The 27391-nt window shown below is 37.3% G+C and overlaps 2 protein-coding genes across 5 annotated transcripts in view; both read left to right on the top strand.

Annotated features, from left to right (window-relative positions):
• AKR1A1 (aldo-keto reductase family 1 member A1) overlaps nt 1-4636 on the top strand; it is a 33059-nt gene extending 28423 nt beyond the window's left edge. For all 4 annotated transcript variants that reach the window (XM_081324123.1, XM_081324126.1, XM_081324124.1 and 1 more), the window contains exons 8-9: nt 398-484; nt 3120-4636. In XM_081324123.1, coding sequence (XP_081180249.1) covers nt 398-484; nt 3120-3185 — 153 coding nt within the window. In that variant the 3' untranslated portion in view covers nt 3186-4636. The remainder of the gene's footprint in view (nt 1-397; nt 485-3119) is intronic.
• A 5108-nt stretch (nt 4637-9744) lies between these two features.
• On the top strand, nt 9745-26954 carry NASP (nuclear autoantigenic sperm protein). Its single transcript, XM_081324122.1, has 15 exons — nt 9745-9878; nt 11165-11221; nt 11870-11980; nt 12872-12952; nt 15503-15606; nt 16361-17239; nt 18380-18450; nt 18756-18832; nt 18927-19000; nt 19931-20119; nt 24096-24262; nt 24701-24754; nt 24836-24895; nt 26001-26129; nt 26795-26954. The coding sequence occupies exons 2-15, from the start codon at nt 11172-11174 to the stop codon at nt 26837-26839; spliced, it is 2091 nt and encodes a 696-aa protein (XP_081180248.1). The 5' UTR covers nt 9745-9878; nt 11165-11171; the 3' UTR covers nt 26840-26954.
• The last annotated feature ends 437 nt before the right edge of the window (nt 26955-27391 follow it).

Below are 27391 nucleotides of genomic sequence, written 5' to 3'. Positions count from 1 at the left end.
AAGATTATTTCTATATGCCAGGCATGCTTGCCGACAAAAAACGATGTTTTCTTTGGGTGGTTAAGATGTGCAATGCTTTAGACCTGCAGCCAAAAATGTGCTTCCGAGTGGGCGGCTGCATTCATATCACATCTATCTGCATCACTTTAAAGAAGCTGCATCTTTTAAGGAGATGCAGCATATACACCCATTCCCACTTCAAAGCATCTTTTGGCTTTGGCACTGAAGCATTGCACATCTCTTAGTAGACAGCTCTGATTGCTTAGATATGTTCTCCGCCTGTTTGCATTTACATGTGTTCCACAAGCAGAATTTTTAAGCTATTAAGACAGCTCATGAAGCAGCAACAGTGAAAATCGTAGCCTTAATTAACAGTAAATGTATTTACGTGTTTTAGGTGTTTGACTTCAGCCTGACCGTTGAAGAGATGAGCTTTATTGAGGGCCTGAATAAAAACTGGCGATATATTGTGCCAATGCTTACGGTAAATATTGTTTCTGTTCATACAAAATAAATCAATAAAAAGAAACTGAAATTTGTAAAATACCCACTGAGTGTGTTGAGTCTCCTATCCCTTCAACAGCTGGTCTATCCTGTTCTGCCAAAAAACAAATACATGTTTCAACTTTATATTTGTTAATGCTTTCAATTAAAAGTTGCAGTTAAGAAATGGATTAAGGTACAAATAAGTCCATAACATCCAGTAACAATATTTTCATGCTTAATTCTTCAAAGTAAGAATCTGTGTGCCCTCTAGCGGCTTGTGAGCTGTAGAACAAAATTATATAGTGACCCTGTTGCCAGCTACAAAGGTTCCCTTTCAAAACTCTCACAATTTGATAAACCTAAGACGATGTCAAAAAAGTAGAATTAAAGGAATGAAGTCATGTTTCATCCTATTAAAATACTTCAAATATTAACATAAAGCTAACAAACAATAATAAGAAAACAGAATATATGTTTGAGAATAGTATAACTTTAGATATAACCTTTACCTTGGTTGCGCTGGTCATATTAATATACTGTAGATATAATGATGATGTCCATATCTACAGTATTTCTCAACCTTGACAATTGTCAAATAGGTGGATTTCAATTCCCAGAATTCCTTAGACAGCTTGATGGCTGCTGGCTGGAGAAATGCTGGTCTGCATGCTGACTGGGGAATTCTAGGATTTGAAGTCCACATATCTTAAAGTTGCTAAGGTTGAGAAACACTGTACTAGTGAATGGTTGAAGATCAAGCTTGGCTGCTGGGCTTGCTGACTTTTTTGAAGGAAACATGACTAGGTGGCTGAATATGTTTATATCTTAATTTTTTTGCATTGTTATATAGTATTACATTGTCATTCAGTGACTTTCAGCTGTATTACATAAATTGATAGTCATCACCTTATCTGTCATCTCAGTTGCATACTGCAATAGTTTATTTAAATGTTCCTCTTGTTTTTCTTTATAAGCTACTTGATGAAGCAGTCTGTTCTTGGAAATTCCTGGTGATGTTAATCAGTTCATGGATTCTTATAAATGGCCTAAGAGAGTGATATGTGTCAATAGTTAATTACGTAATGGGAATTTGTCCTTAGGATAACAAGGAGCATTATTAAGAATCACCCATAGCTTGAAAGCTGCATTTTTAGTTTTCAAATAATGTTTATTTCATGGGTGAAATAGATTTAGAATCAGTCATGAAAAGTGCACCAGTTACCTATGCCTTTCTACCCTCTAGAAAAGGGGAAGATGGCTCTAGTTCTTATTCCTGTAAGCATATGGATGAAGGACCTGATATAAAAACATAGAATCTTGACCATTAAATCTCTGAAGCATTGCCAGGTGTCAGAAGTTTTCTTCCAAGACTACCACAAACCTAAAACACTAAGCAATTTCATTTCTGATTGTATGCTTAGAAATCATTTTAATATTATTTATCATTTTTATTTAGGAAACTGTTACTATATAAGTCACATGCCTTTGTCTCATTTGCATATCAGTAACAAGGCCAGTGCATATACAGGTAGTCCTCGTCTTACAACCACAATTGAGCCCAAAATTTATGTTGCTAAGTGAGAAATTTGTTGTGAGTTTTGCCCCATTTTACGACTTTTCTTGCCACATTTGTTAACTGAATCACTGGTTAAATTAGTTACACAGTTGTTAAGTAAATCTGGTTTCCCCACTGATTTTGCTTGTCAGAAGGCTGCAAAAGATGATCACATCATGGCACAACACTGCTACCATCATAAATGTGACTCAGTTGTCAAGCATCTGAACATAAATCATGTGACCGTGGGATGCTGCAATGGTCAAACGTATGAAAAATGGTCATAAGTCACTTTTTTCAGTGCCTTTGTAACTTTGAGCGGTCACTAAGTGAATTGTTGTAAGTCGAGGACTACCTATATACACTCGTGCATAAAACACTTACGAATGTGTGTACAGGTGAGATACTTTCAACAGAGGCTCACTGAGAAAGAATGAGATCAGCCTGCATAGTTGCTTCCCACCATCTCTTATGAGAAGAGTCTCGCACCAGGACACATCATCTTTCCCTACCTTGCCAATACTTAGATTCTGAGAGTTATGAAAGGGAAGTTGATCTACAGAAAATCTTCCACGGAGACCAAATTTGTATGGTTGTTTGGTTATGGCAAAGGATCACTGGTATCAATGTGACTGAAAGCCTTTTCGAAATTCTAAATGTTAGTTAAGGTCATCTGCAAAAGTACAATGTCTCCTTTCTTTTAAAGTGTTCTTTTCAAAACTATACATTGATAAATCTGATATAGCAAATGTAAATATTTCAAACGTTTACCGTTCTCGCCAAGCTTTTGTTTCATTTCTCTGATTTCTTACTATATATTAAAAAAAAAACCAAGCTGCAAGCTGTGCTGCTTCAGATGCCTAAACTGTAGTTTAGTGATATATTTGGTATTTTTGCATATCTATTTTTGCATTGTGCTGATTTTAGGTTGCAATTGATACAAAAGTATCAATTTTTGTCAGTAGAAATGATGACTTTGTTATTAAATAAAGTCAAATGTCAGAGAATGCTATATTCACTTTGAAATAATAGAAACAATTGTTTCCTTTTAACTAACACTTTTCTTTATCTTTCACAGGTGGGGGACAAAATGATAGCAAGAGATGCTGGACACCCCCTATATCCCTTCAATGATCCATATTAATTCATAGAGTTTATCAAAATGAGAGGTCTATTTCCGTTCAGGACTCCTAGTGCCATCAATTAAGAAATTTTAAAAAAGCCTAAATAATGTTTTATATCTGTAGGATTGCATTTAATCCTGAAGAGTTAACAATGGTTTGAGAGAAATAACTGTTTAACAATATAAATTGTACAACCTGAAATTTTTTTACAAGATCTTAACTAACACGTTTCTGCATCTTTTTTTTAAACATCTGGACCAAAGTATTTTCTCAGAATGTAATAAGGTGCAAAGAGGAATACATACACCCTAGAATTTATCATAGCTGAAATTTAAAGAAGTCTCGCATGGCTTAAAGACGTACTCTTTCACAAAAACTGAAATCCCATCTAAAACAGCTTGGTGCAATGGTTAAGATGCTGGCCTAACAACCAGGAGACTGTAAGCTTTGATCCTGCCTTACATCTTACCTTGGCATGAAAGCCATCTGGGTAACTTTGGGCCAGTCACTCTCTCTCAGCCCAACCACTTCACAGGGTTGTTGTTGTGGGAAAATAAGAGGAGGAAGGAGTATTGTGTATGTTCACCACTTTGCTTGTAATAAAGATGGGATAAAAATCAATAAGTAAATAAGTAAAACAGGCTTCCCAGAATCACGTTAACATGTTTCCCAGCTCCCATCCATTATAGAATTTAGGTGGTATTCAAGAGTACTGATGGCTTTCTGGGAGGGAAACTATAGAGGTTGGTGTTATCAGCATATCGACAGTATCGACATATCACGGTTCTGTATAGATTTGAGATCTAACTTCATAGGGAACAAGATAAAATGCTATGGAACATAGTAATTTAGCAGTTAAGATATAGAATGGTAATTCCTCCATCACTATCTTATGGTGCAATCTCTCAGGGAACATTGAGACAACTCTAAAATAATGGCTTTAAGCATGGCCCCTGCCATGACCAATAACAGTAGTTACCAAAGATTCTATGAAAAGTACTAGCACTGCAACTCCTCTAGTGATTCCTAGTGCAGATCACTCATCAAAGTAGTCTTGTTTTATATCCTGACCTGAAACAATAACAGATTGTCACCTTCCCAAAACAATACTGTCAAGCAAGTAAATTGATATTTCAGGCTTTTTTGTAACATTTTTGTTCTGTAGCTTTTATTCCTGTGAAGTATCTCTGTGAAAGTTATTATGCTTCTTTAATTAGAATTTAGGAATACAGAAATTAGGGAGCTATAGTTTGTGTATTAATCTGCTTCAGTGTTTTTAATAATCCCTTTTAAGTAATGAATCTTGCAATCTGAATAAATAGGTTACTTCCTTGTAGCAACCACAGGAACTGTAAGGTGTGACTTCAACTCCCAGGTTCCCCTAACCTTAACCCTGGGGAATTCTGGGAGTTGGTCCACATACCTTAAAGTTGCCGAGGCTGGGAAATGTTGTAGCAGGGGAAAAAAAGATAATTTCTAATATAAAGCCCCAGACTGTTTACATTTTCACTACAAGCATCATGTAATTAGGTTAAGTCACAGATACATTTTAAGATTTGATAGCCACGAGACTTCCTGTTCTGGTTTCAGTGAAGTCAGCCAGGGGAAACTTGATCCTCCGGCTGAAATTTCTTTTTGTTGGGGACCCTAAGGGGCCAGAATCCACCCTGGAGGGGTGGACTGAAGGAAGGAATTCCAGGGACCTAGGAGAGACGGCAATCTCTCCGAACAGCCCAGGAGAAGCTTCCCAAAAGCCAACAGAAGAAAAGACTGGCTAACGTCGTGTCCAGTCAGAGCTGAAACAAAGGGAGTCATAAGCGACTAAACTCAGTGAATAATAAACAGCATGTTTAAATCTGGGTAAGAATACTGATTTCCTCTATCCTACCTATTTTCCTGAAGAAGAAATTCCCAAAATAAGAGTTCTCCGAAGAAGAAAAGGGTTGAGGGGACTTACGTTCCTCCCCCCTCGCTTAGGCGGTGAAATCTACACTTTAGAGGAAAAAAACCCCAACAACTAGAAAGACATGATAAATGAGCAAATGCTGACATCTGCTGGTGGATGAGGATTTTTTTCCCTTTTTTCCTTTGAACTTCCTGAATTTCTAAGTTTTAATGCATCTGTTTAAACAACAACACAGCTGAAGCAATGAATACTTTACAAATAGAAATAAGTGATGTTGTTGTTGTTGTTGTTAGTTGCGAAGTCGTGTCCGACCCATCTCGACCCTATGGACAATGTTCCTCCAGGCCTTCCTGTCCTCTACCATCTTCTGGAGTCCATCTAGGCTCACGCCTACTGCTTCAGTGACTCCATCCAGCCACCTCATTCTCTGTCGTCCCCTTCTTCTATTGCCCTCAATCTTTCCCAGCATTAGGCTCTTCTCCAGTGAGTCCTTCCTTCTCATTAGGTGGCCAAAGTATTTGAGTTTTAGCTTCAGGATCTGGCCTTCTAAAGAGCAGTCAGGGTTGATCTCCTCTAGGACTGACCGGTTTGATCGCCTTGCAGTCCAAGGAACTCGCAGGAGTCTTCTCCAGCACCATAGTTCAAAGGCTTCAATTCTTTGGCGCTCAGCCTTTCTTATGGTCCAGCTTTCACTGCCATACATTGCAACTGGGAAGACCATAGCCTTGACTATACGCACTTTTGTTGACAGGGTGATGTCTCTGCTTTTTAGTGTGCTGTCTAGATTTGCCATGGCTTTCCTCCCAAGGAGCGTCTTTTAATTTCTTGGCTACAGTCCCCATCTGCAGTGATCTTGGAGCCCAGGAAAATAAAATCTGTCACTACCTCCATTTCTTCCCCATCTATTTGCCAGGAATTGAGAGGGCGGGATGCCATGATCTTGGTTTTCTTAATGTTTAGTTTCAACCCAAGTTTTGCACTCTCCTTCTTCACCCGCAACAAGAGGCTCTTTCGTTCTTCTTCACTTTCTGCCATTAGAGTGGTATCATCTGCATATCTTAGGTTGTTGATGTTTCTTCCGGCAATAAGTGATGAACAACAACAATTTCAAAGGACAATGACTTTCTACATAGAAATGCAAAAGAACTTTGAGAGTATGAACCAACTCATTCTCAATTTAATTTTACTTCAAGAAACTTCCCAGGAAAATACAGTAGAGACGAGTGAACAAAATTCTGAAGATACAGATTTGAAGGAACTCTATAAAATGTCCATTTCACAAAAGGAAGTATATGACAAGCAACATTTCCAAAGGACAATAACTTTAAACTACAAGAAAATGCAGAGGAATCTTGAAAGCACCAATCAACCTATTTTCAACTTAATTTCACTTCAAGAACTTTCTCAGGAAAATATAGCAAAGATGATTAAATATAATTCTGAGGATAAAGACTTGACGATGGAACTATATAAAATAAAAACCTTGATTTAATTTAAATGGTATTAAGAAAAACAATGTCCAGAGAGAGTAGATTAAAAAGATTAAAATGAAATTCCAGGAGAGAGATGGAGTATATCAGAAAGAATATTTTTAAAAAAGACATTTATTCGAATATGGATAAGAAATGGGAAAATTTTGAAATGTATTACTTTTAGAGGGAAATCTTATCTTTTTTTTAAATATAATTGTGGCTCTTTTTTTCTTTTTCTTTTTCTTTTTGTTTTACTCTTCTAAGTTGAAATGATTTAAACAAAAGTAAAATAAATGTTTTGAATGAGTTTTAAAGGATTAGATGATTAAAACTATTGAAGGGAATGTTTAAAGTTTAAATAGATTAAATATATTTTTAGTTAAGTTCAAAAAGAATGGGAAATCGAGGGAATAAATACATATTAAGTTAGGAGAAATATATATTTCTATATGTTATTTTTTGTAATTATTTTTCTTTTTTTTCTCCCTCCTCTTTTTTGTTTCCCCCTTTCTTTTCTCTCTATCTTTCTCGTTTTTGTCTTCTCTTTTCTGTCTCCTTTTTTTTCTTATTTAGAGATAGAAAATATGAGAGGGTCTATATGGAAAAAACAGAACTAAATATGCGAATATAAATATAGTTGAATGTTGAAATGATTGTTATTTGTAAGCCTTGGTGGAGCAGTGGGCTAATGCCTCCTTAAGTAACACCAGCTGCCTGCAATTAGTGCAGGTTCGCATCCCACCAGGCTCAAGGTTGACTCAGCCTTCCATCCTTCCCAGGTAGGTAAAATGAGGACCCAGATTGTTGGGGGCAATTAAGCTGACTTTGTAATAATGCCGCTTGGGGGGGGGGCGAAAGCCCTAACAAGCAGGCATATACATAGAATGAAGGCTACTGCTAAGCTTGTAAGCCGCCCTGAGTCTTCGGAGAAGGGCGGGATATAAATGTAATAAAAATAAAAATAAATAAATAAATATTTAGAATTTGGAGGGAGAAATAAGCTGTTCTTTTTCTTTTATGTTGTGGTTGTCTCTTTTTACTTTTTTACATTGATTGGGAAATATAAAAGCATGAGAGGGTTTGTATGGAAAAAAAATATGAAATCCACCAATGTAAATATAGCTAAGTGCTAGTAAAGATTGTCACTTACAAAAATATTTAGAATTTGGGGGAAGAAATAAACTGAAATAAACATGGTGGCAGGATTTATGATAAGGCAAATAAAACGATACACAGGACTAATGAAACTATATTTAACTGTTGCTAAGCAAGAAAAGGTTTTGCAAAGAAAGATATGTTGGGGAAAGGAGAAATCAAATGAAATTAACATGAAATATAAATTACAGAAATTAATTGTTAAGAATTATCTTATAAATGCTACCCAGTCAACATTCTGTTTTACAACGATTTATGTTATGTTTAAAAAAATATTCCAATAAAATATTTACAAAAAAAAAGATTTGATAGCCACATAGAAGAATGTATGAATTCAAGGACTTTAGAAGCAGTGTAGCACTAAAGATGTGGAATGTTCTTTTTTATATATAAAGTACAGTTGTATTAACTAAAGTGATGGCTCATGAATGCACACATGGATTTTCTTGGCATAATAGGTTTAACCATAGACTAGTTATTAGAATCATGGTCTATCCTGACCAAAAGTTCTACCTTTGATACTTACCATAGTGGCCAGGTTCACACCCTAGGCTAAAATATGATTGGCTACATTCGTTCATTAGCTAATCTAGCTACTAATAGGGGCTTGGCCAATGTTTTTGTAGAGAAGCATATTCTAAAATTTTGTTTAATTTTTATCTTAAGCGTCTCATACCAATACAATAATAATGTTCAATGCAAAAAATCAGTTCTGAAGTTTTATTTCTGTGTGATGCCTTTATGAAAGCTTGCAACCCAGACCAAACACTTTAGTTATTGTAGTCTTTCTACATCCACTAAATCTTACTGTAATACTCTACAGAGATTATAAGAGGACTCTTAAAAGATGAGTATTTTAGCTTATATCACCCTTAAATGTTGATATAATCATAGAAATTATTTGTTTGAATTACTAATACTTCATCTACTCGTTTATGAGAGTACTCCCTATCTAGTACTAAGAAATATAAGTAAGCGCTATTGCTGTTTTTACAAATAACTCATATACAGCATTTCCTCTTATGAGATTTGTTCATGAGCTGGATTTTTTTACATTATACTGTATGGTTAGCTAATTTGTGTTCTGTCTGAACGCTGAAAAGATGGTTAATTTACGGTTCAAGTATTATGCAGACCATAACATTAATTACTTCAGTAAACAATGATTTTTTAAATTAAGGATTAATGTGGAAACAGCGACCAATTACTGCTCCCACAAATGCAATGCTACTTCTTTCCTCCACAAAGTTTTCATAGTGGATAGAACGGTGTGCGCTTAGTTGCATAAAAGATTTAAGATTTGTCCTGATCATCTCTCTGTAAGAGGAGGATCAAGTAAGCTACATTTCACACAAATTTTGTCCTATGCGGACTGGGAGCATCTATGCGTACAACCTTTTCTTCGGGATTGACTACTAGTTGATCCCAGTTAAAGCAATAACGTTATAAACGAGATAAAATCCCGGGGAATTTGTTTGAAACAAATATATTGCACAACCAATTATTTTTAATGCTTGCAAGCCGGTTCTCGTGCGCGGAACCCACATCTACTACGTTGTGAGATTGTACTTTCCAGCACGCCGAGCTGGTGAGCTTTATTTACTCCGATTTTTTGGACTACCTTTCCCAAAATGCCAGTCGAATTGCAGAGGGTACCACCCAGTTCTACTACAATAGTAGCTACTGGTATTAACGACACTCGTCAAGAGACTGCCATTCCTTTATTTTGAAGACGCCTTCCGATTCGTCGAAAGCCCTTAGCAGGAGACCACAAGTTCTGGGAAACGTAGTTTCTTTTCCGGGAGAGCGTGCTTCGCGCCACTGGGGCGTGTCCTCAAGGGCTATATAAGCATCCGGAGGTTCGTCGAAAGCCCTTAGCAGGAGACCACAAAGCATTCTGGGAAACGTAGTTCCTTTTCCGGGAGAGCGTGCTTCGCGCCACTGGGGCGTGTCCTCAAGGGCTATATAAGCATCCGGAGGTTCGTCGAAAGCCCTCAGCAGACCACAAGGCATTCTGGGAAACGTAGTTTCTTTTCCGGGAGAGCGTGCTTCGCGCCACTGGGGCGTGTCCTCAAGGGCTATATAAGCATCCGGAGGGGCAGTGGGCTGCGTTTGTCTGCTGATTATTGCTTCGCTTTTGATTTTCTGTGGCGGGTCGTTGGTTACCATCGCCTTTTAAGGTACAAGGGGCTTGAGGCAGGATTTCTTTCCTCCGAGCTGGATAAGCAGGAAGGGGGAGTTGAGCGGTGGGTTCGTGTAATAAAAGGGGCGACAGCGGCCGCGATACCAAGGAGCCTTTTAGCGTTTGTTCTCAGGTCGTAATCTGGTGATGTTCGGACGCAGCTGTACAGTTTTGGAGCCGGTTTCTTTCCTGTAATTTTTCTTCCATTTCTTTGAAACCTCACCAATTCTCCCTCCCCTCCCCGTTTTGAGTGGGTTTGTACGTGCCGTCCTCTGCGTGACGGGGGCGGCGGTTCTTAAAAAAACCGAGACACCACGTGACCTGGCTGGAGTTTATGCCGCCATTTTCAATAGCTATCAATCTGGCGCGCGCCAAAGCGAGGGAGGGGCGGGGAGGGGATGGTGGAAGGAAGGAAGGAAACGAGTCACGTGGCCAGCACTCTGGGCCCATCAAAAGCGGCCGTTGAGATTTGGCGCCGAAAGCGCTGACAGGAGAGGCGAGAAAGTGGCCCCATTGTCTCTTCAGGTGAAGGCCTCCGTAGGCAGCGGGACGCTTCTTCTTGCAGAAGAAATGGCTTTAAAACATGCTTGAGAAACCTGAGTTATTGGTATTGGTGCCAGTCTGATGCCTCTCGACACATTTGGGCGTATTATAGGGCCTGGGTATATATATTGGATATACACACACACACACACACACACACACACACATACATACATACTTGTGAAGCTTGAGCCCCTGTGGCTTTTATTAGGACAGGAAATGGAACATGCTTGAGGGACGAAAGCTTCAAATGCAGTTGTGCAAAATATTTTTTTTTTAGCTTTTCCAGTAATTGTTCACATGCTGTTGTGTAGGTATTTCAGAGGATCATATATTTCTTCTTTGGTATAGCTTGTCATTTAAAGCTATGGGAAATAGCAAGTTCTCCATGCTGGTTTTTTTATCACTGGAATATATATCAGATCACATATGCTTCCTATGTATATTGAAATATATAGAAACCCTTTTTAAAGCTGCTTTTAAACCAATTGTGAGTTTTCAATCTTAATATTACTCATGTATTGCTCTTTTGGCAATGGCAAAGCTAATGATTTGCCACTGCATGAGAACTTAAGAAAAATAGTCAACTTATCTGAAGTAGCAAGTTATTTTACACCACACTTAGTAATTTAGGTGGTAGCCTAAATACTTGGAAATGTGATAAACGCTTAGTGTTTATGTTCCAAATGCCTTCTGGCTAAACTTTGAAAACTTCCTAATTTGCCTAACTTAAATTTTCAGTTTCACGATGACAGAAGAGGCTTCTGCTCCCTCTACTTCTGCTGACAAAACAGAGAGGTAAGAAATAATTGGATAAAAAACAAACACGTGAGACACAGAATACAGCCTCATTCAAGGTAACAAGGTAACTGGAGGGTATATTATTTGGCCAAACAGTAAGTATAAAAACTAGTGTAAATTAGTAATCCGGAGGAACATGCCTCTGCTCTGCTAGCTGCATTGGTTACCAACCTGTTCTGGTTCCATTCCAAGGTGCTACCAGTAATTATGACCTTTAAAGCCCTAAATGGTATGAGACTACCTTTTCCCTATTAACATCTACTTGTTCCACCAAATCTAGCAGAGGGGGCATGCTGGGGGTCCCATTGACTAAGGAATTTCACTTGGCAGATCCTGGGTAGTAGGCCTCTTCTGCTGTGTACCCTCCCTTTAATAAACATCCTTCCCCTCAGCTTTCTGGAGGTTTCTCAAGACCTGGTTGTTTAAGCAGGCCTTGGAATCCTAGAGACTGACAAAATATTTAGATGGCTCTTGAATAATATCTCTTCACCTAATCTTTTTATTCTACTTTGTGCTTTATATAATGTTAAGCTTTTAAAATTAATTATATTCTAGTTTGTATATTTTCTTTTTAAATGTTGTATTGACCATTGTTATGTAAAAAGCTATATTATGGGAAGACAATATATATTTTCATACTTCCAGTATTGATGTGGATGGGGAAGCCAAGAGATTACTCGGCTTGGGACAAAAGAATCTGGTAATGGGAGATATTCCATCTGCTGTTAATGCGTTTCAGGAAGCCGCTAGCCTTTTGTAAGTATTTAGAGCGTTCTATAAATCTGCTTTTAAATGGGTGTAGCATGTCAAAGATTTGAGATTATATATAATGGGAGGGTAAAAGATGTTTACACAACTATATTTTTAGTATTTGAAGATTTTAGTCTTCTCTGTTGTAGTTTATTTTTGATATGTTCTACATAGTTTAAAGGTTCATTAAGAAGCTAACATGGCAAATAAGCAGGTGAATAGATTTTGTCTGTTGAGCTACATTCCAATTCAGTCAAGCCGTAACAACACCTTTATGTAGTTAAGACTAATACATTTACAGTCAAGGAATAAATCCTTTAACACAACCTAATTTACTCAGGACTCTGCTATCTAGTTCTTTACTAGCTTATTTTTTATTTACATGGCAGTATGAGTTAATATTCAGTACAAATAGGTCTTGACTTAACCACAATTGAATCCAAAATTTCTGTTGCTATGTGAGATATTTGTTGAGTGAGTTTTGCCTATTTTATGACTTTTCTTGCCACAGTTACGTGAATTATTGCAGTTAAGTTAGTAACAACATGGTTGTTAAATGAATCTGGCTTGCCCATTGACTTTGCTTGTCAAAAGATTGCAAAAGGTGATCACATGACCTGGGACACTACAACTGTCATAAATACATGTCAGTTGCCAAGTGTCTGAATTTTGATCACATCACCATGGGGATGCTGCAACGGTTGTAAGTGAAAAACTGACTTTTCAGTGCTGTTGTAACTGAATGATCACTAAATGAACTGTTGTAAGTTGATCTGCAGTTTGGAAAGTATGTTAATGAGTTAATTTGAAATTGCTTATTATCCCTTAATACAATTTAAGTTCAGTTGAAGTAATTCTTAAAAAACTGGGGAGAATTTATATCTATTTTTTCTTTAGGGGCAAGAAGTATGGTGAAACAGCGAATGAGTGTGCTGAAGCTTTCTTTTTTTATGGAAAATCACTTCTGGAGTTGGCAAGGTAAATTAATATGTCCTATCATTTAGCCAAGTGAACTTCAGTATATTCTTTTTTATTATTATTATTAGTTTTCCAATATTACAATAGTATCTTTAAAAAGCAACGTGGTGTCTGGGTTAAAATAGTTCCATTTCAGACAAATACATATTGTTACAAATCTCCAAATTGTTGTAACCAATACTTCCTCTCTTTTTTCCTTTAATACATACTATCTCTTATCTAAATTAACATACTTCTCATTGCTATCCATCAGTCATTTAATAGTTTTCTTATATTTATCAATACTTTAGTATATTTTATATTTTAACATTCCATCTTTAAAACATCAAACACCTTACATATTTTTCTAGCTTTAATTTTACATTGACATTAAAATTAAACGTTTAAAATTTCTCATTTTCATATTGCTAAATAACCTCCTTTCCCTTTACACAATTTTCTCCAATACCTAGTAATGTAATACACTTCTTATTTATCTCATTTTCATATCAATATTAGTAGTACAATATTAGAATAGTAGTCATTAGAATAACAATTGCAAGGAGGAGAAAGAGGACAATATAATATTCTTGTTTCTCATTTATAGTTTCCACATACTAAAAATTAACCAAAATTTCTTCCGTTTCAACATTTAATACATCCTCTCATGTCACTACATCCAAGTATATTAGTTAACATTCTATCATTTTTAACATATATACATCTTAATCCATGTCATTTAAGGAACTCAATATTTCAATGTTAGTATTCATACATCTGTGTTTTATTTTTATTTTTTTAATTAGTATTTTTATCTACTCATCAAAACAATCTCGTAATCCAAGTACAATCCTGTCTATTTTGGTATTATCTATTTCAGGCCTCTTAAGTATGTCCATATTTCTTCAATCTTATTCTTGCTTTCTTCCTTTGCCATGTCATTTTTCGCTTCTTTGCCTCAGGGTCATCAAAGCATTCTTGTGTTGATATATCATATTGAAGTGGCCCTCCAGTCTCCACTTTTGAAGGATTGAGGAGACTTAACAGCACCAAATCTTCTCATTATTTTCGCCTCTTGATATAATTGTCCTGGTCTGAATAGACTTTTTCCACCTGTTTTCCATTATAATCTTCAAAAGTCTGTATTTGTTGAATATTTAATTCTTCTGCCAATGTATTTGATTGTTCAATTTCTTCTGTTAAGTTCTGTCCCAATAAAATATTAGTTGTAGTCACAGTTTGAGTTCGTTTCTTCGAGATGCTTTCTAGTTCTTTTCCAAAAGCTCTTATTTCATTGCCAGCTGAAGAAAGGAACTGATAAGTTTGGTAAGATATTTCCCACATGGCATAGATTTGTTTTTGAAACTCTTCCATAGTGAAGTTTCATATCTGGTGTTCCAAGGTTAATCTTACCTTGTTTTTCTTAAATAGTTTCTTGATTTCTTTAAAGAGAAAGATTGCAATTTCAGGTTTAGCCACTGAGTGTCCCCCAAGTACTTTGAAAGTTCTTTTCTTTTAGTCCGTTTGAACTTTTTTTTAAAAAAAACACCCCTGGGCTTGCTCGCTGCTTATTTGAAGGGAGGGTTGAATTCCCCCCTCCTTCTCCACAGGGGGGAAGGTACTTAGCAGCTTATTTAGCTTTAATGTTGCCTGATGGTAAGTTTGTGGCTGTCTGCAGCCTAGTAACTGGCCATATTACTATGGCCAGTCTTTCATCCGCCAGTACGAAGGGAATGCAGGCACCAACGGGGGGGGGGGGTTGCGGCTCACTCACGTTTCTGCAAAAGCCCCTTCTATCTGGTCGCCCCTCCAAGGTGGCTCTTCGGCCCTTTTAGGACCCCCCCCAGCGATGCAAAACTGGATGTGGAAGGCGAGAGCCGTCCTCCAGAAGTCTATGTTGGCTGACTTGGCAAACCGGAAGCCGAACTTCGGTATATTCATTTAAAATTTAACCAGTCAGTAATTCATACAATTCTTACTGCTACTGTTCACATGTGCTTTAGTTCTTCTATGTGCAAGAGACTCTTTCTATGCCACTTTATTTTCCAAGAAAGACCCCAAAATCATATTTTCATAAGTGTGTGTGTGTGAATATATATTCATACTAAATATTTGCTCTGAAATTTGCAAATCTGCCAACAAGTCTCAAGACACCAGAATAAATTTTATAGATATTTTATTATTGAAGATGTGGTATCAGAACCTAATAGCTTTTTCCTAGACCCAGTGTAGAAGTCTGTAAATATTTATGAACTATAGTTCTAAAAATTGGAAAGATACAGTTTATTTTATTTGTTTGGGTTGGTTAATCTTGGATACCTCCATTCCCAGCTGTTCTTTTTAATGAGCCATGTATTCCAGAGTAAAACTATGCAACTTGAAATGAGGGCCAGTTTGTGTTATGCTATCATAACACTGAAATCTTCCAAGTGTTCCTAGATTAAACATGTAATTTATTAGAATTTGAACACTGAACTACCTGAATAAAATATTAATGTTTCTATTAAACACTGGTTAATGACACAACAACACATGGCCTGTAAATCATTTCATCAATTAATATTGTCCTAGAATGGAAAACGGGGTGTTGGGAAATGCTTTGGAAGGAGTGCAGGTGGAAGAGGAAGAAGAAAAAACAGAAGACTCAACGGTAGAAAGCGCTGATAATATAGATGGTATGTAGAGCTGTCTTAATGCATTAGAGAGATGCCAAGCTGTTATGTATTCTGAATGAATATGAGGCATGAATTCAGATTGTCTTAACACAAATTGTAAAATTTAAAATTACAGTAATTTAGTAAGGTCACTTAAGTAAAAATTGCAGTACTTAAATTTCTTTTGGCTAAATCAGTGCTTCTATTAAATTAAAATCCTGCCACTTGTTCTTCATGGGAGAGAGTATCAATTGTTTTTTCTTGATGAAAACCTTGATTTCTATACTTGTTTTAGAAACAATTTGAAGTAAACCTTAAAAGAAAATTTTTTGAGACTAAACCAGATAAAAATACAACACTTGGGCTTGCAACCAACTTATATATGGTGCAGAGCTCTCTAATCTTATTATATAAGATTTGAAGTATAAATTCTGTTGTAAGTATAAATGTAATTCACTTCAGAGAGTGTATAATTGCTTGTCAAATTTGCTTAAGCCCCTCAATTTATAGTGGCTTTCCTCTGCAATGTTTGGTGTCTCAGAAGCTTGGCATCTCTTGCTTGGCTGTTAACTCCTGCTAGCACACAATTCATTGCTTAAGCTCCACTGCTTGCAGTTCATAAATGTTACAGAGGTGCTTGTTCTTAAATTAAAAATAAGCATCTGGTATTTTGGCAGCATGGTGTTAGTGGGACATAGGGTGGGATGTGAAGATCATAAATGCTTATCACTAAATTCGAAGATTTCTTTGTGCTTCATCTTCCTTCTTCATGTAGAAGAAGCAAGGGAGGAATTAAGAGATCAGGTATATAATGCCATGGGGGAAAACGAATCAAGAAAAACTTCAGAAGAATCTCTGGTAGAAACTAGAGCACAAGTGAAAAATAAAGATGCAGAAGTGGAAGAAGTTAGAGAAGAAAAGGCAGCTGTGAATATAGACAACGATCTTGGAGAAAAAGAAAAATCAACCAAGCAAGTAGAAGATGTGAAAGAAAAACGTATCAATGAAATAACTCTGGAAGATTCATTAGAAGGTAGTGCTGCTGCAGAAGAAAAGCCGGAAGAGAGAGCTGGAGAAGAAAAACTAGCAGCAGAAGAAACCCAGGAAGACATTGTACTTAAGAAAGTATTGGTTGTAGATAAAACGCCTGGGGAAGAAAAGCTAATAACAGAAGAGGCTGCAGAAGCAGCTAGTGGAGACAGTATACAGAAGGAAGAGACCGCAGAAGAAAAAAAGCTGGCTTTACAAAAGAAAGAACAGAAGGAAGAAAAGCTTGTAGTTTTGGCTGTTGAAAAACACACAAATGCAAAGCTAGAAAATTCAATAGTAGAGACATCAGCAAAAACTTCAGAGGAAGAAGAATTGGTGTCTGCTGTTGATGAAGCAGAAAGGCAGGCAGAGAAGGGAGAACAAGCACCTGTGCCTATTCAAGAAACAGACATTGTTGTCGGACAAGAAAACGTGGATTTGAAAGAGGAAGAAAAATTGAAAGAACCTATAACTTCAGGGAAAACGTTGCCTACAGCTCCAAATGAAATTACTTCTCCAGGGGTTGTTGAACAGTCACGTGAAATAGAAATTGAAGAAAAAGCTGAAGCTGCTGCTAAGGTAGAAAAGGAAGAAGAAAAGGATCACGAGATGGGAGAGGGAGAAGGTAACAGGGATAGAAAATACTTGGTGGATTTTGTTAGAATGCTAACCCAAGTAAAACACTAATCCATTCAGAATTCTCTTTTCCTTGAGTGAGGGAAGGGGTGTAGCTAGGGAGAAATATAAAAGTGCACAGAATAGCATAATTACTCCCCCCCCACTTCCCCCCCCCAAACAGTTAACTGATGGACATAGGAAAACTATTGGCTGATTTGGGGTTATTGTTAGTCTAAAAAGCAGTGGCCATTAGAGAATGCTGAATGGATGTTCACTGCATGCTCTGATATTGCAAGATCAACTCAAAAGCATAGCTTTTCTCCTGTCATTTTATACCAAAGCAATAGTACCATTACATTAAGATGTTGAGATTATAGATTTATGCTAAAAATTAACAATTTGCTGTCATATCTAGAAATATCATGGTGCAACTAGCAAATTCATAATTTTCATGCTGTTTTTCCTGCCTTATAACATGACTTTGTTAATTTATCTGTTCAATTTTTAAGCAGTTAAATGTCTTATTAATTGCAGCTATTTGCAAAATATAATTGATATATTAAAAGAGGCATGCCAGTAAGCATATTTCAGACCTTGCAGAAACTTCAGATTCTACCTCCTAAATGTTTTTTTAAAGCAGATTGTATTTAGGTATTTAAATGAAAACCAGTAAGATGCAGAAAAATACTGTTTACTTGTTCTGTAAACAGCATATTTTCTCAAAACTGGCAGAGTTAACAACTTGAACTATCCCACCTTAATTAATCCTTTTGGAATTGGATCCATTGTAAATAATCCTCACCAGAGAAACTGATCAATGCACTGAACTGTTCTAAAAGTTAATTTATATGTAGCAGAGTCAAGTACCTTTTCCTGTTTTCAGTTTATGCATCAGAAAATTTCATATAAATAGAAATGAGTTAACTTTGGTTAAAAATGTGGAAGTATTCTTCAAATTAAATCTTTAATCTGCAGATATTTTTAAAATTATGAATGTTTCCTGAATGTCTTGACAATTATAAAACAATAGCATGCAGTTGAGTTTAGAAAGATTGTTAAATAATGATGCTGTCAGAATGGTATTGAATAAAATAACCAAGTAAATAGCATGCCACTAGTGTATATAAACAGGAAACTCCTCTTACAGAGACAGAAGGGTCAGAAGAAGATGATAAAACTGAAGAGGAGAAAGAAAATTATTCTACAGCTGAAGAAAAGGTGAAGTATAAATCAGTATTCACATCTATTAAAAGCTATTAGTGTTATGCAGGAGAAAAATGTCCTATTAGAAGATAAAAGAGATGGCTCTTCTATGGTAAAAACTCCTTAAGAAATATTTTCTGGTTGTATGAAAAAAGATAATCTGTTCTAAAGCTGTGTGAAATCTTCTCTTAATAAGAGTATTTCTATGAGAAAGACTATCATTTTCATAAGACTCAGTGCAGAGTTCAATATTTATGATTGCTATTAAGGGATAGGAAATTGGTACTATCTAATATGACTAATAAATCATATTCCTTCAGGAGAGTGAAGAAGATGAAGTTGGAAACTTAGAACTGGCTTGGGATATGCTGGAATTAGCAAAAGTAATATATAAAAGGTTTGTCTTGGAAGTTCTAATAAAATAATGTCCTTAACTATACTACAGACGAATGTTATTACAGTGTATTTTCTGATTTGCTTTTTTGGTCTAGGCAGGACACTAAAGAAGCACAGCTCCATGCTGCTCAGGCTCATCTAAAACTAGGAGAAGTTAGCATTGAATCTGGTAATTGACTTAAAGTTGTCCAGACATGCTATTTCTAAAGTGTTTTGCATGTTGTGACTGTATATGAGAGCATGTCTGTTATGCATTGACTATCAACCTTTCAGTCATATTTTACATTAAAATTATACAAAATTGAAGTAGCATAAACTGAAGCATATCATATACTGTGTTTTGACAAGTTTGATATGCTTTTATGTGTATTATAAATTGAAAGTTGTTTCTTTTTTATTATAATTAAATTATATTTGTATAGCTGGCATTTTTCCCCACTGTTCTAGCACTTAATTCCTAATTAAACTGATATAGATAGTCTTCAACTTACAACCGTAATGGAGTCTCCCCACTGCAGACACAAGTTATGACAGTCACAAAGTGAGCTGTCACATGACCAATCTTACTGACCTTTTTGCCATAGTTGTTAGGTGTATCATACAGTTAAATGAATCCAGTTTCCTCCTTTGACTTTGGTTATTGGAAGCCAGGTGGGAAAATTGCAAATGGCAATCACATGACCCCAGGACACTGCAACTGTCATAAATACATGACGGTTGCCAAGTGCCCAAATTTTGATGCTGTAATCATAGGGACACAGCAGTGGTTGTAAGTGTGAGGACCAATTGTAAGTTATGTTTTTTCAGTGCTGTTGTTACTTTGAATCATCACTAAGTGAATGGTTTTATGTTGAGGACTACCTGTATGATGGCTGAAGAAGAGAAAAAGATAACATGGAGGATGCATATTGTCTTGTTAGCTATTAAATTCCTGGTTTGCAAAATTATAATTGTACCTTTGAACTGAGTCTACTTGTCTCCAATATATGATACAATTATTTTCCTAAACAAATGTGAATATTTTTCTATATTGCTTTTAGAATTGAGTTTGTCTTCTTTTGGGATAACATTTATCATGATTTTCTGGTGTCTTCTACAGAAAACTACATGCAAGCTATAGAGGAGTTCCATTCCTGCTTGACTCTTCAGCAGAAGTATTTAGAAGCCTATGACCGTTTGCTTGCAGAGACTCACTACCACCTTGGATTGGCATATCACTACAACAATCAGTATGAGGAAGCAGTGCTGCAGTTCAGTAAATCAATGGAAGTAATTGACAAAAGACTGGGTAAATCAAAGCAGAAGTTCTGCATCCTTTTAATTATGTTCCTCCATTACTGTTCCCTGCTTGTTTCGAGTTTCAAATTAACATTGGGTGCAATTTGCCATTACCTTCCTTCGACAACTTCCACAATTTCTGGTTTTGGGGGGGAGTGAGGAAGATTTAGAGAAGTCAGTTTTCAGCTACAGAATATTCTAGAAAGAATGAGTTATCTAGATCAATTCCAATCCAGTTTTACACCTGTGTGGAAGACAGAAGCATCTTGTTCTGATATATGATATGAGTAGGAACTTGAAGAGAAGGAAATTGTGAAGCACTGTGAATGTGATTTTGCTCCTTTCTGAGTGTGTGGCTCAGCTCTGGGGAAGGGAACAGTTGATCCATTGGTTATTTCAGTATAGGGTGAATGTATGTTGAAATTTTGGAGGAAAGCCTAACATACAATGAAGTGTCATGTTGGTACATTGTTGCATATAATCACTGTGGAGTTGCTGACTTGCTGTTTGGAGTATGTAAGGGACTGGATCGATCAGAACAAACTTCCGGCGTATAAGACGACATTTTAACCCATGAAAATCTTCTCAAAAGTTGGGGGTCGTCTTATACGCCCAGTTGTCTTATACACCGGAAAATACTATTCACCTTTCTGATCTTTTCTCTTTTCTGCTGGACGGCGGGATCGCTGGGTGAATGGAGGTAGGCGATGGCGACCCGTGGTTAAGCGGCCGACGGCGAACGGGTGATGGAGGGCAAACTCGTCAGCTCCTGGGGCGGCTACTGCAGCCGCCGCCATTGCTCTCTCTAGGACTGGCCATGCTGGCGCTTTCAATGCTGGCTGTCAGGTCCCCGACGAGAGGAGGGGCAGGCGGTCCCCAGAGGTGCGCCGCTCGACAGTAGGAAGGGAGCACCTTTACTCCCGCCGAGGCACCGCCTGACCTGCGCCGACTAGAAGAATTGCTTACCCAGTCACGGAGTGCGGAACTGAGAGCAGCAGCGCACCAAGTGAGAGAGCTCAGAGGAAAGAAAGCGAGGCCCCCCTTTGGCGGGGAAGGAGCAAAGCTGGGCCAATCACAGAGCAGGCGGAGCAGGGAAACATTACGGGGGGGAAAAGGGCGGGGTTTAAAAGGCGGGCGGGACGTGGGCGTGGAGACGTTCCGTTAGAAGTAACGGAGTAGGCTCCGGGCGCTTTCTGGATCGGAATGTGCGAACTGAGGGTGCCGCTACAGTCCTCGTGTTTCCCGGGGTTGCCCATCATGCCAGAGGCATTCCCCGTAGTCCCAGATTCTTTAGCTCCCCACTTTCCTTAATTCAGGCGAATTTTGTGCTTCGTGGAGAAACATTAATACGCAAATGCCATTTGTTTAACTGCGCAAAACTCGGGGAAAACCTTGGTATTTGGGAACGGAAAGGCTTAAGACTTTTCATTTCTGTTTTATGCACGGGCTGGGAGGATCACGAAGTTTACCTCTTATTTTAGCAACATCGTGGCACTTATAAAAAAAGGGTACGAACGCTAAACGAGTTGTTAATATGCAGATTGTGTGCCAGGAAGTGAAATATTGAGTTATTAGCCCAAACCCTATAATTTAACAGGAAAAGTAGGGGGTCGTCTTATACTCCCAGTCGTCTTATACGCCGGAAAATACGGTAAATTTCAGCAAGAGTTTGATCTGGGATAGAGTCACTCTTTCCCTGAGGGAACAAGTGAAAGGCAGGAGGAACCTGTAGCCAGGAGACAAGTTTGCCCAGCTTCAGCTGATGAGATAGTTGCAAGCCAATAAAAACTTATGCTCTTATTGCTATGTATTTAGTTTACTGCAACACATTTACATTGGGGCTTTCTTCAAAAATGACTCAGAAACTACATGCAGTCCAAAATGCAATCTCCCACCTGCATCTTTAGTAATATCTGCTCTGGATTTTGGTTGTTGTGATTATTATCTCGCATTCAGACTTAATCCATTGTGTGTGCTCATCCTGAAAAGGGCTGCTGAGCATCCACAGCCTGTGTGAATTGAGGCTAATAGAGTATCTTCTTGGTGTAACTTTAATGTATCTATACATGGGAACACTGTCACCTGAGATTCAAGATCACATTCCTCCCCCTGCTTTCACAATGCCTTTAAGGCTTTGTTTTGCAACAGTTCAGTAGTGCAGCAGCACCCAATCTTTTTAACATCAGGGACAAGTTTCATGGAAGACAGTTTTTTCATTGGGGGGGGATGTGCAATTTGATCTCACGCATATGCAGTTTACATAGGGTTCACTTGCCCGCCGATCACCAGCTGTGTGACCCAGTTCCTAACAGGCCATGGACTGGTATCAGTCCAGGAGATGGAGACCCACCTTAGTGGATTGTTCCATTGGATTGGTTTTACCTTCTTATAAATTGCTCAGACAAATTACAGGTAGTTCTTGATTTACGGCCGCAATTGAGCCTGGCAATTACAGTCATAAATTGAGAAGGTTGGAACATATCCTTTGCCATGGACCAGTTTTTGCCAGAACGTTTCTGGGAAAGCAACCATAAATAGTGGTTACATGGCTACTGAGTGTGCAAGCAGCTATAAATGCAGGCTCATTACTGAATGCCCAAAATCTGTTCATATGACCATGGAGACAGGAACTTTGAAACTGGGTTATAAGTCCTAGGTTTGTGTGTGTGTGTGTGTATGTGTGTTATAACTTTAAGCGACCAATTGTAAGTAGAGGACTACCTATAATAAATATAAGGTATTAATCTCAGCTTAACAAGTGATCTGTGAACCATGAACCAATCTGTTTCTGGTTTTGTTGTGATAATTGAAATAATTGTGGGGTGTTTTTTTTGTTTTTACAAATGAAAAATCTAATAGATCTAAATTTAATAATAATGAAAAAGTTGAAAGGGACCTTGGAGGTCATCAAGTTCAGCCCTATACCATTTCAGACAAATGGCTGTCCAATCTCTTCTTAAAGACTTCCAATGTTGGAGCATTCACAGCTTGTGGAGGCAGGTTGTTCCACTGATAAATTGTTCTAACTGTCAGGAAGTTTCTCAGTTCTAGGTTGCTTCTCTCCTTGATTAGTTTCCATCCATTGCTTCTTGTCTTTGCTTCAGGTGCTTTGGAGAATAGCTTGACTCCCTCTTCTTTGTGACAACCCCTGAGATATTGGAACACTGCTATCATGTCACCCCTCACCCTTCTCTTCGTTAAAGTACATATACCCAATTCCAACAACCGTTCCTTATATGTTTTAGCCTTAGGTCCCCCAATCATCTTCGTTGCTCTTCTCTGTACTCTTTCTAGAGTCCCAACATCTTTTTTGCATTGTGGTGACCAAAACTGGGTGCAATATTCCAAGTGTGGCCTTACCAAGGCATTATAAAGTAGTATTAACACATCATGCGATCTTGATTCTATCCCTCTATTAAGGCAGCCTAGCACTGTGTTGGCTTTTTTGGCAACTGCAGCACACTGCTGGCTCATATTTAAGTGATTGTCCACTAGGACTCCAAGATCCCTCTCACAGTTGCTACTATTGAGCAAGGTACCTCCTAAACTACATCTGTGCATTTGGTTTTTCTTGCCTAAATGTAGAACCTTACTTTTTTCACCACTGAATTTCATTTTGATAGATGGTGCCCAATGTTCAAGTCTGTAAAGATCCTTCTGTATCTTAAACCTATCTCCTGGAGTGTTGGCTATTCCTGCCAGCTTGGTGTCATCTGCAAATGTGATGAGTTCCCCTCATCCAAATCATTTGCTTTCTGCCTTTCTTGAGCCAACGTTTGGTTTAAAATTTGGGGTTTCATTATAAAGCTGTTTTAAAAGTCAGTGGGTCAATTTACAGAAAATTGATCAGTTACTGCTCTCTGATTTTGTTTGGTGGGGGGAGGATTGTGTTTTGTTGTTCTGTACCAAGTGATAATGTGGCCAAATTAAATGAATTGTTCTTACAAAAAGTACTGATGGCCTCCTATATTGTCACCTTTTTTCAGTTATGTTGGCTGAGCGACTAAAAGCAAAGGGAGAGGGACCAGCTGAGGATGAAAAAGAAATAGAAGAACTCAAGGGCCTGCTTCCTGAAATCAAAGAAAAGATAGAGGATTCAAAAGAGTCTCAAAACAGTGCAACAGTGACTGAACTGGCTTTGAAAGCAACTCTAGTAAGTTTTATCATTGTTTCTGTTGAAATAAACAGATTTAACAATGTTTGTATCAAGGCAAATAAATCTATGTGCCTGCAGGATGTACTTCACTATGAAAAATGATTAATAGGTCTGAAACCTAAAATCTGAGCAGAGGATCTTTAATATCACAATGACATTTGATCACAATGATCTTGAAATTTGAATGCAATATGAAATAACCATGTTTCTGTAGATCTTATTTATAATTGTCACTGAAAGCAAGATTAGTTTGCTAAAGATTTAAAGATTAAGCTTTTAAATGACCTTGCAATATTTGTTTTTAAAACTATTCAGATGTGTTCAATAAGTCAAGAGGTAGATTTCAGTAAATGCATTTTTGCCCTAATCTGTTTATTTTCTAGATTTCAGTAGTTAGACTCTAATAGTATCTTAAAAGGATTTATTTCTTTCCAGGTTGGTGGATCTTCTAGCTTTTCACAAGGGTCTGAAAGTAGTGCAACTTCAACAGTAAGTGACACTAGCAATAGCAAGCATCCTTATGCCATTATAGTTAATATTTCATAGAAACTTCAATTGTTTCTGTAATAGATTCCAGCTGGACACAAAACTGATGGAGCTACAGACATCTCCCATCTTGTTAGGAAAAAGGTGCGTATTCTGTTAAATAAATGCAATTCTTACTGGCTTGTAGCTAATCCTGCAGTTAAAAAGCTAAATCACATTATTTGTACAGTTTTTATATATCCTGCATAAAATCCTTTCCACTGGGAGCCAGTCAGTCTGGGAACCATCTAGCTTCCTTAATAGCTTTTATGGTTTTGTGCTGTGCAGCACCCTCCTTATTAACGCAGGTTTAATTTCAAAGCTTGATTTTGTGGGTTCTGTGAGCACTTCAACTTGCCTGTGTTAAGGACCTGCAGAAGTATCCATGGTAGTCCTTCAGAGCAGAGGTCCCCAACCTTTTGGGCACCAGGAACTGGTTACATGGAGAGAGGTTTTTCCATGGACTGGAGGGCACATGGTTTTGTGTGCTGCCTGCATCCCATGGATAGGACTTTGCTTGTCTGTGCAGACCGGTTGCTGGCATGCCACGGCCCGGTACTGGTCCACAGACCAGGGGTTGGGGACCCCTGCTTCAGAGTACAAAGGTGACATAACATCCATAGAAGCTGAACTGAGTTCCCTTATTTTAAATGGAAATGGAGAATTTTATTCACTAGCATTATTCAATCTCGAATAATCTACTTAGCTATCTTTGTATTGCAGTGTTCTCTGAGCTTGGTTGCTTGCTTGCAGAGGTCTTGTTTTGTTTCCTAGTCACTTAATAAAATATCTGCACTTTAATCAAGGACTCTACAGTTCAACCCTGAGCTACATGTATTCTCTTCTATTGTATGTTCAGACTACTATATGAGTTCCTGAGCAATATTATCAATATTGTCCTTTAAATCAATTATTTGATCCTCATAATTAAATAATCTTTTTTTTTTGAACTGCTAGTCTAATGTTAGAATTCTGGTCCTAAATTTGCTCTTTAGAGTAATATGCAGGCTAAGTAACTTGAGGTAATTAACTTTTTACATTTTCAAACAGTTGAAGAGGACCAAATAAATATTCATGTTGTTTGTAATCTTGCTTAATTTAAAGCAGTTAGCAGTTGCTATTTAATAAAATATGCATAATGATAACTAAATATTCTTAAGATTCACATTTAGAGTTCCACTTGGTGAAGACTAAACAATTTTGTCTTCAGAGGAAACCAGAGGAAGAACCTCATCAGGGAGACATTGAAGCTAAGAAATCTAAATCAGAGCCGGCTGTCAATGGTGGTGGTGATGCAGCTCCCAATGGAAATGAGGTTGCAGAGAAAATGGAACAGGAGGTGGGCAGTTCAGTCAGGAGTCACATAAATTGAAATAAAGAAAAATAATATTCCTGGGCATTTTTTTCTTAGCTATGTTTAATTGCTTGCTGGTTTTTCCCCAAAACATCTTGAAGTTGGAAATGTATCCATGCTAAAACACATATTGATGTATCAGATCTAAATAGAAAACCTAATTTGTTGTCGAGAGCAAACAACCAGACCCACACATGCAGAGTTTAGGCTAACTACTGTGTTCTGCCTATAAGGAATTTCTCAGTCTGGCAGCCTACCCATGAGAACAATTATATAAGACTCCAAGAAATTTAAGGGTCCTAGCCTTTTTGCGGTTGTACAATGAATCCAAGCTAACTGCACTTAATCCCTTCTCCTTGCCAGACTTCATGCTTCCTAACAAAAGTATAGCAGTGTATACTTCTTGATAATTGCATACAGTTTATACATGGGTTTAAATCTTGAGCTTATTTAAGTGCTATTATGCAAGCATCATATGTGTATATTATGTGCAGCAAGATACTAAAACAGGATTATTAAGCACTAATAGATATTAATATCTTCTATCAAATTGTCCATTTGCTAGACTTACAAACTACCAAATCCTCTAACAACGCATGAATTAATTAGCCTTCTTAAAGAAATATATTTATTAAACTTTTTCTTTTTAGACAGGGGGAAGACCACAAGTTGAAACAGTTCAAAGTACCGTATGATAGTTCTTTAATATTGGACATGCTGCCTCCCAAGGATTGTGGGTTTTGTATATAATGTATTTTTTCACTCTTTGGCAACTTTTTGTATTCAATAAAGATTGTACTCAAACATTAACATTGTCATTTTAAGATATGTAAAATTAAATCTTAAAATCTATGGCTTCAAAATTTGGTTATCTGCCTTACATGCAATCAGCATGGTAGTTACTTATTGTATGGGATTTTTTATACTTAAAATAGAAGTACTGTTGAATCTTACCATTTTGGTACAGTAAGTTTTTCAAGATTAAAGTGGAAATCTTCAAAAAAATCTCAGACCAAAATAAGTAGATAGGAAAAGAAAAATGTATGGAAAAGTATGTTTTTAAAACTTTCTAGTCTAGAATGTGAGGTTTCTGTTTATTTTTAAAATGTAGTTTTGAAATTTCATAGAGACAAAGTGTCAAGATTATGACAAAACCTCAGTTTAAGAAATCATAGGAAAGCATAAGATGACTGACTAAAGCAGGGGCGTCAAACTACCGGCCCACGGGCCGGACGCATCATCTGGAA

Source organism: Vipera berus (assembly GCF_964194415.1).
Source record: "Vipera berus genome assembly, chromosome: 3".
NCBI classification, from domain to species: Eukaryota; Metazoa; Chordata; class Lepidosauria; order Squamata; family Viperidae; genus Vipera; species Vipera berus.
The sequence above is the reverse complement of the archived record's forward strand: the minus strand, read 5'-3'. Positions and strand labels throughout refer to the sequence as shown.

Bases quoted from the DNA above. Each gene is read 5' to 3' on its own strand.
- NASP (XM_081324122.1), top strand. From the start codon at position 11,172: ATGACAGAAGAGGCTTCTGCTCCCTCTACTTCTGCTGACAAAACAGAG. The intron at 18,451-18,755 runs GTGAAGTATAAA...ATATTCCTTCAG, and splicing joins ATTCTACAGCTGAAGAAAAG to GAGAGTGAAGAAGATGAAGT. The intron at 24,896-26,000 runs GTGCGTATTCTG...TTTTGTCTTCAG, and splicing joins CCCATCTTGTTAGGAAAAAG to AGGAAACCAGAGGAAGAACC.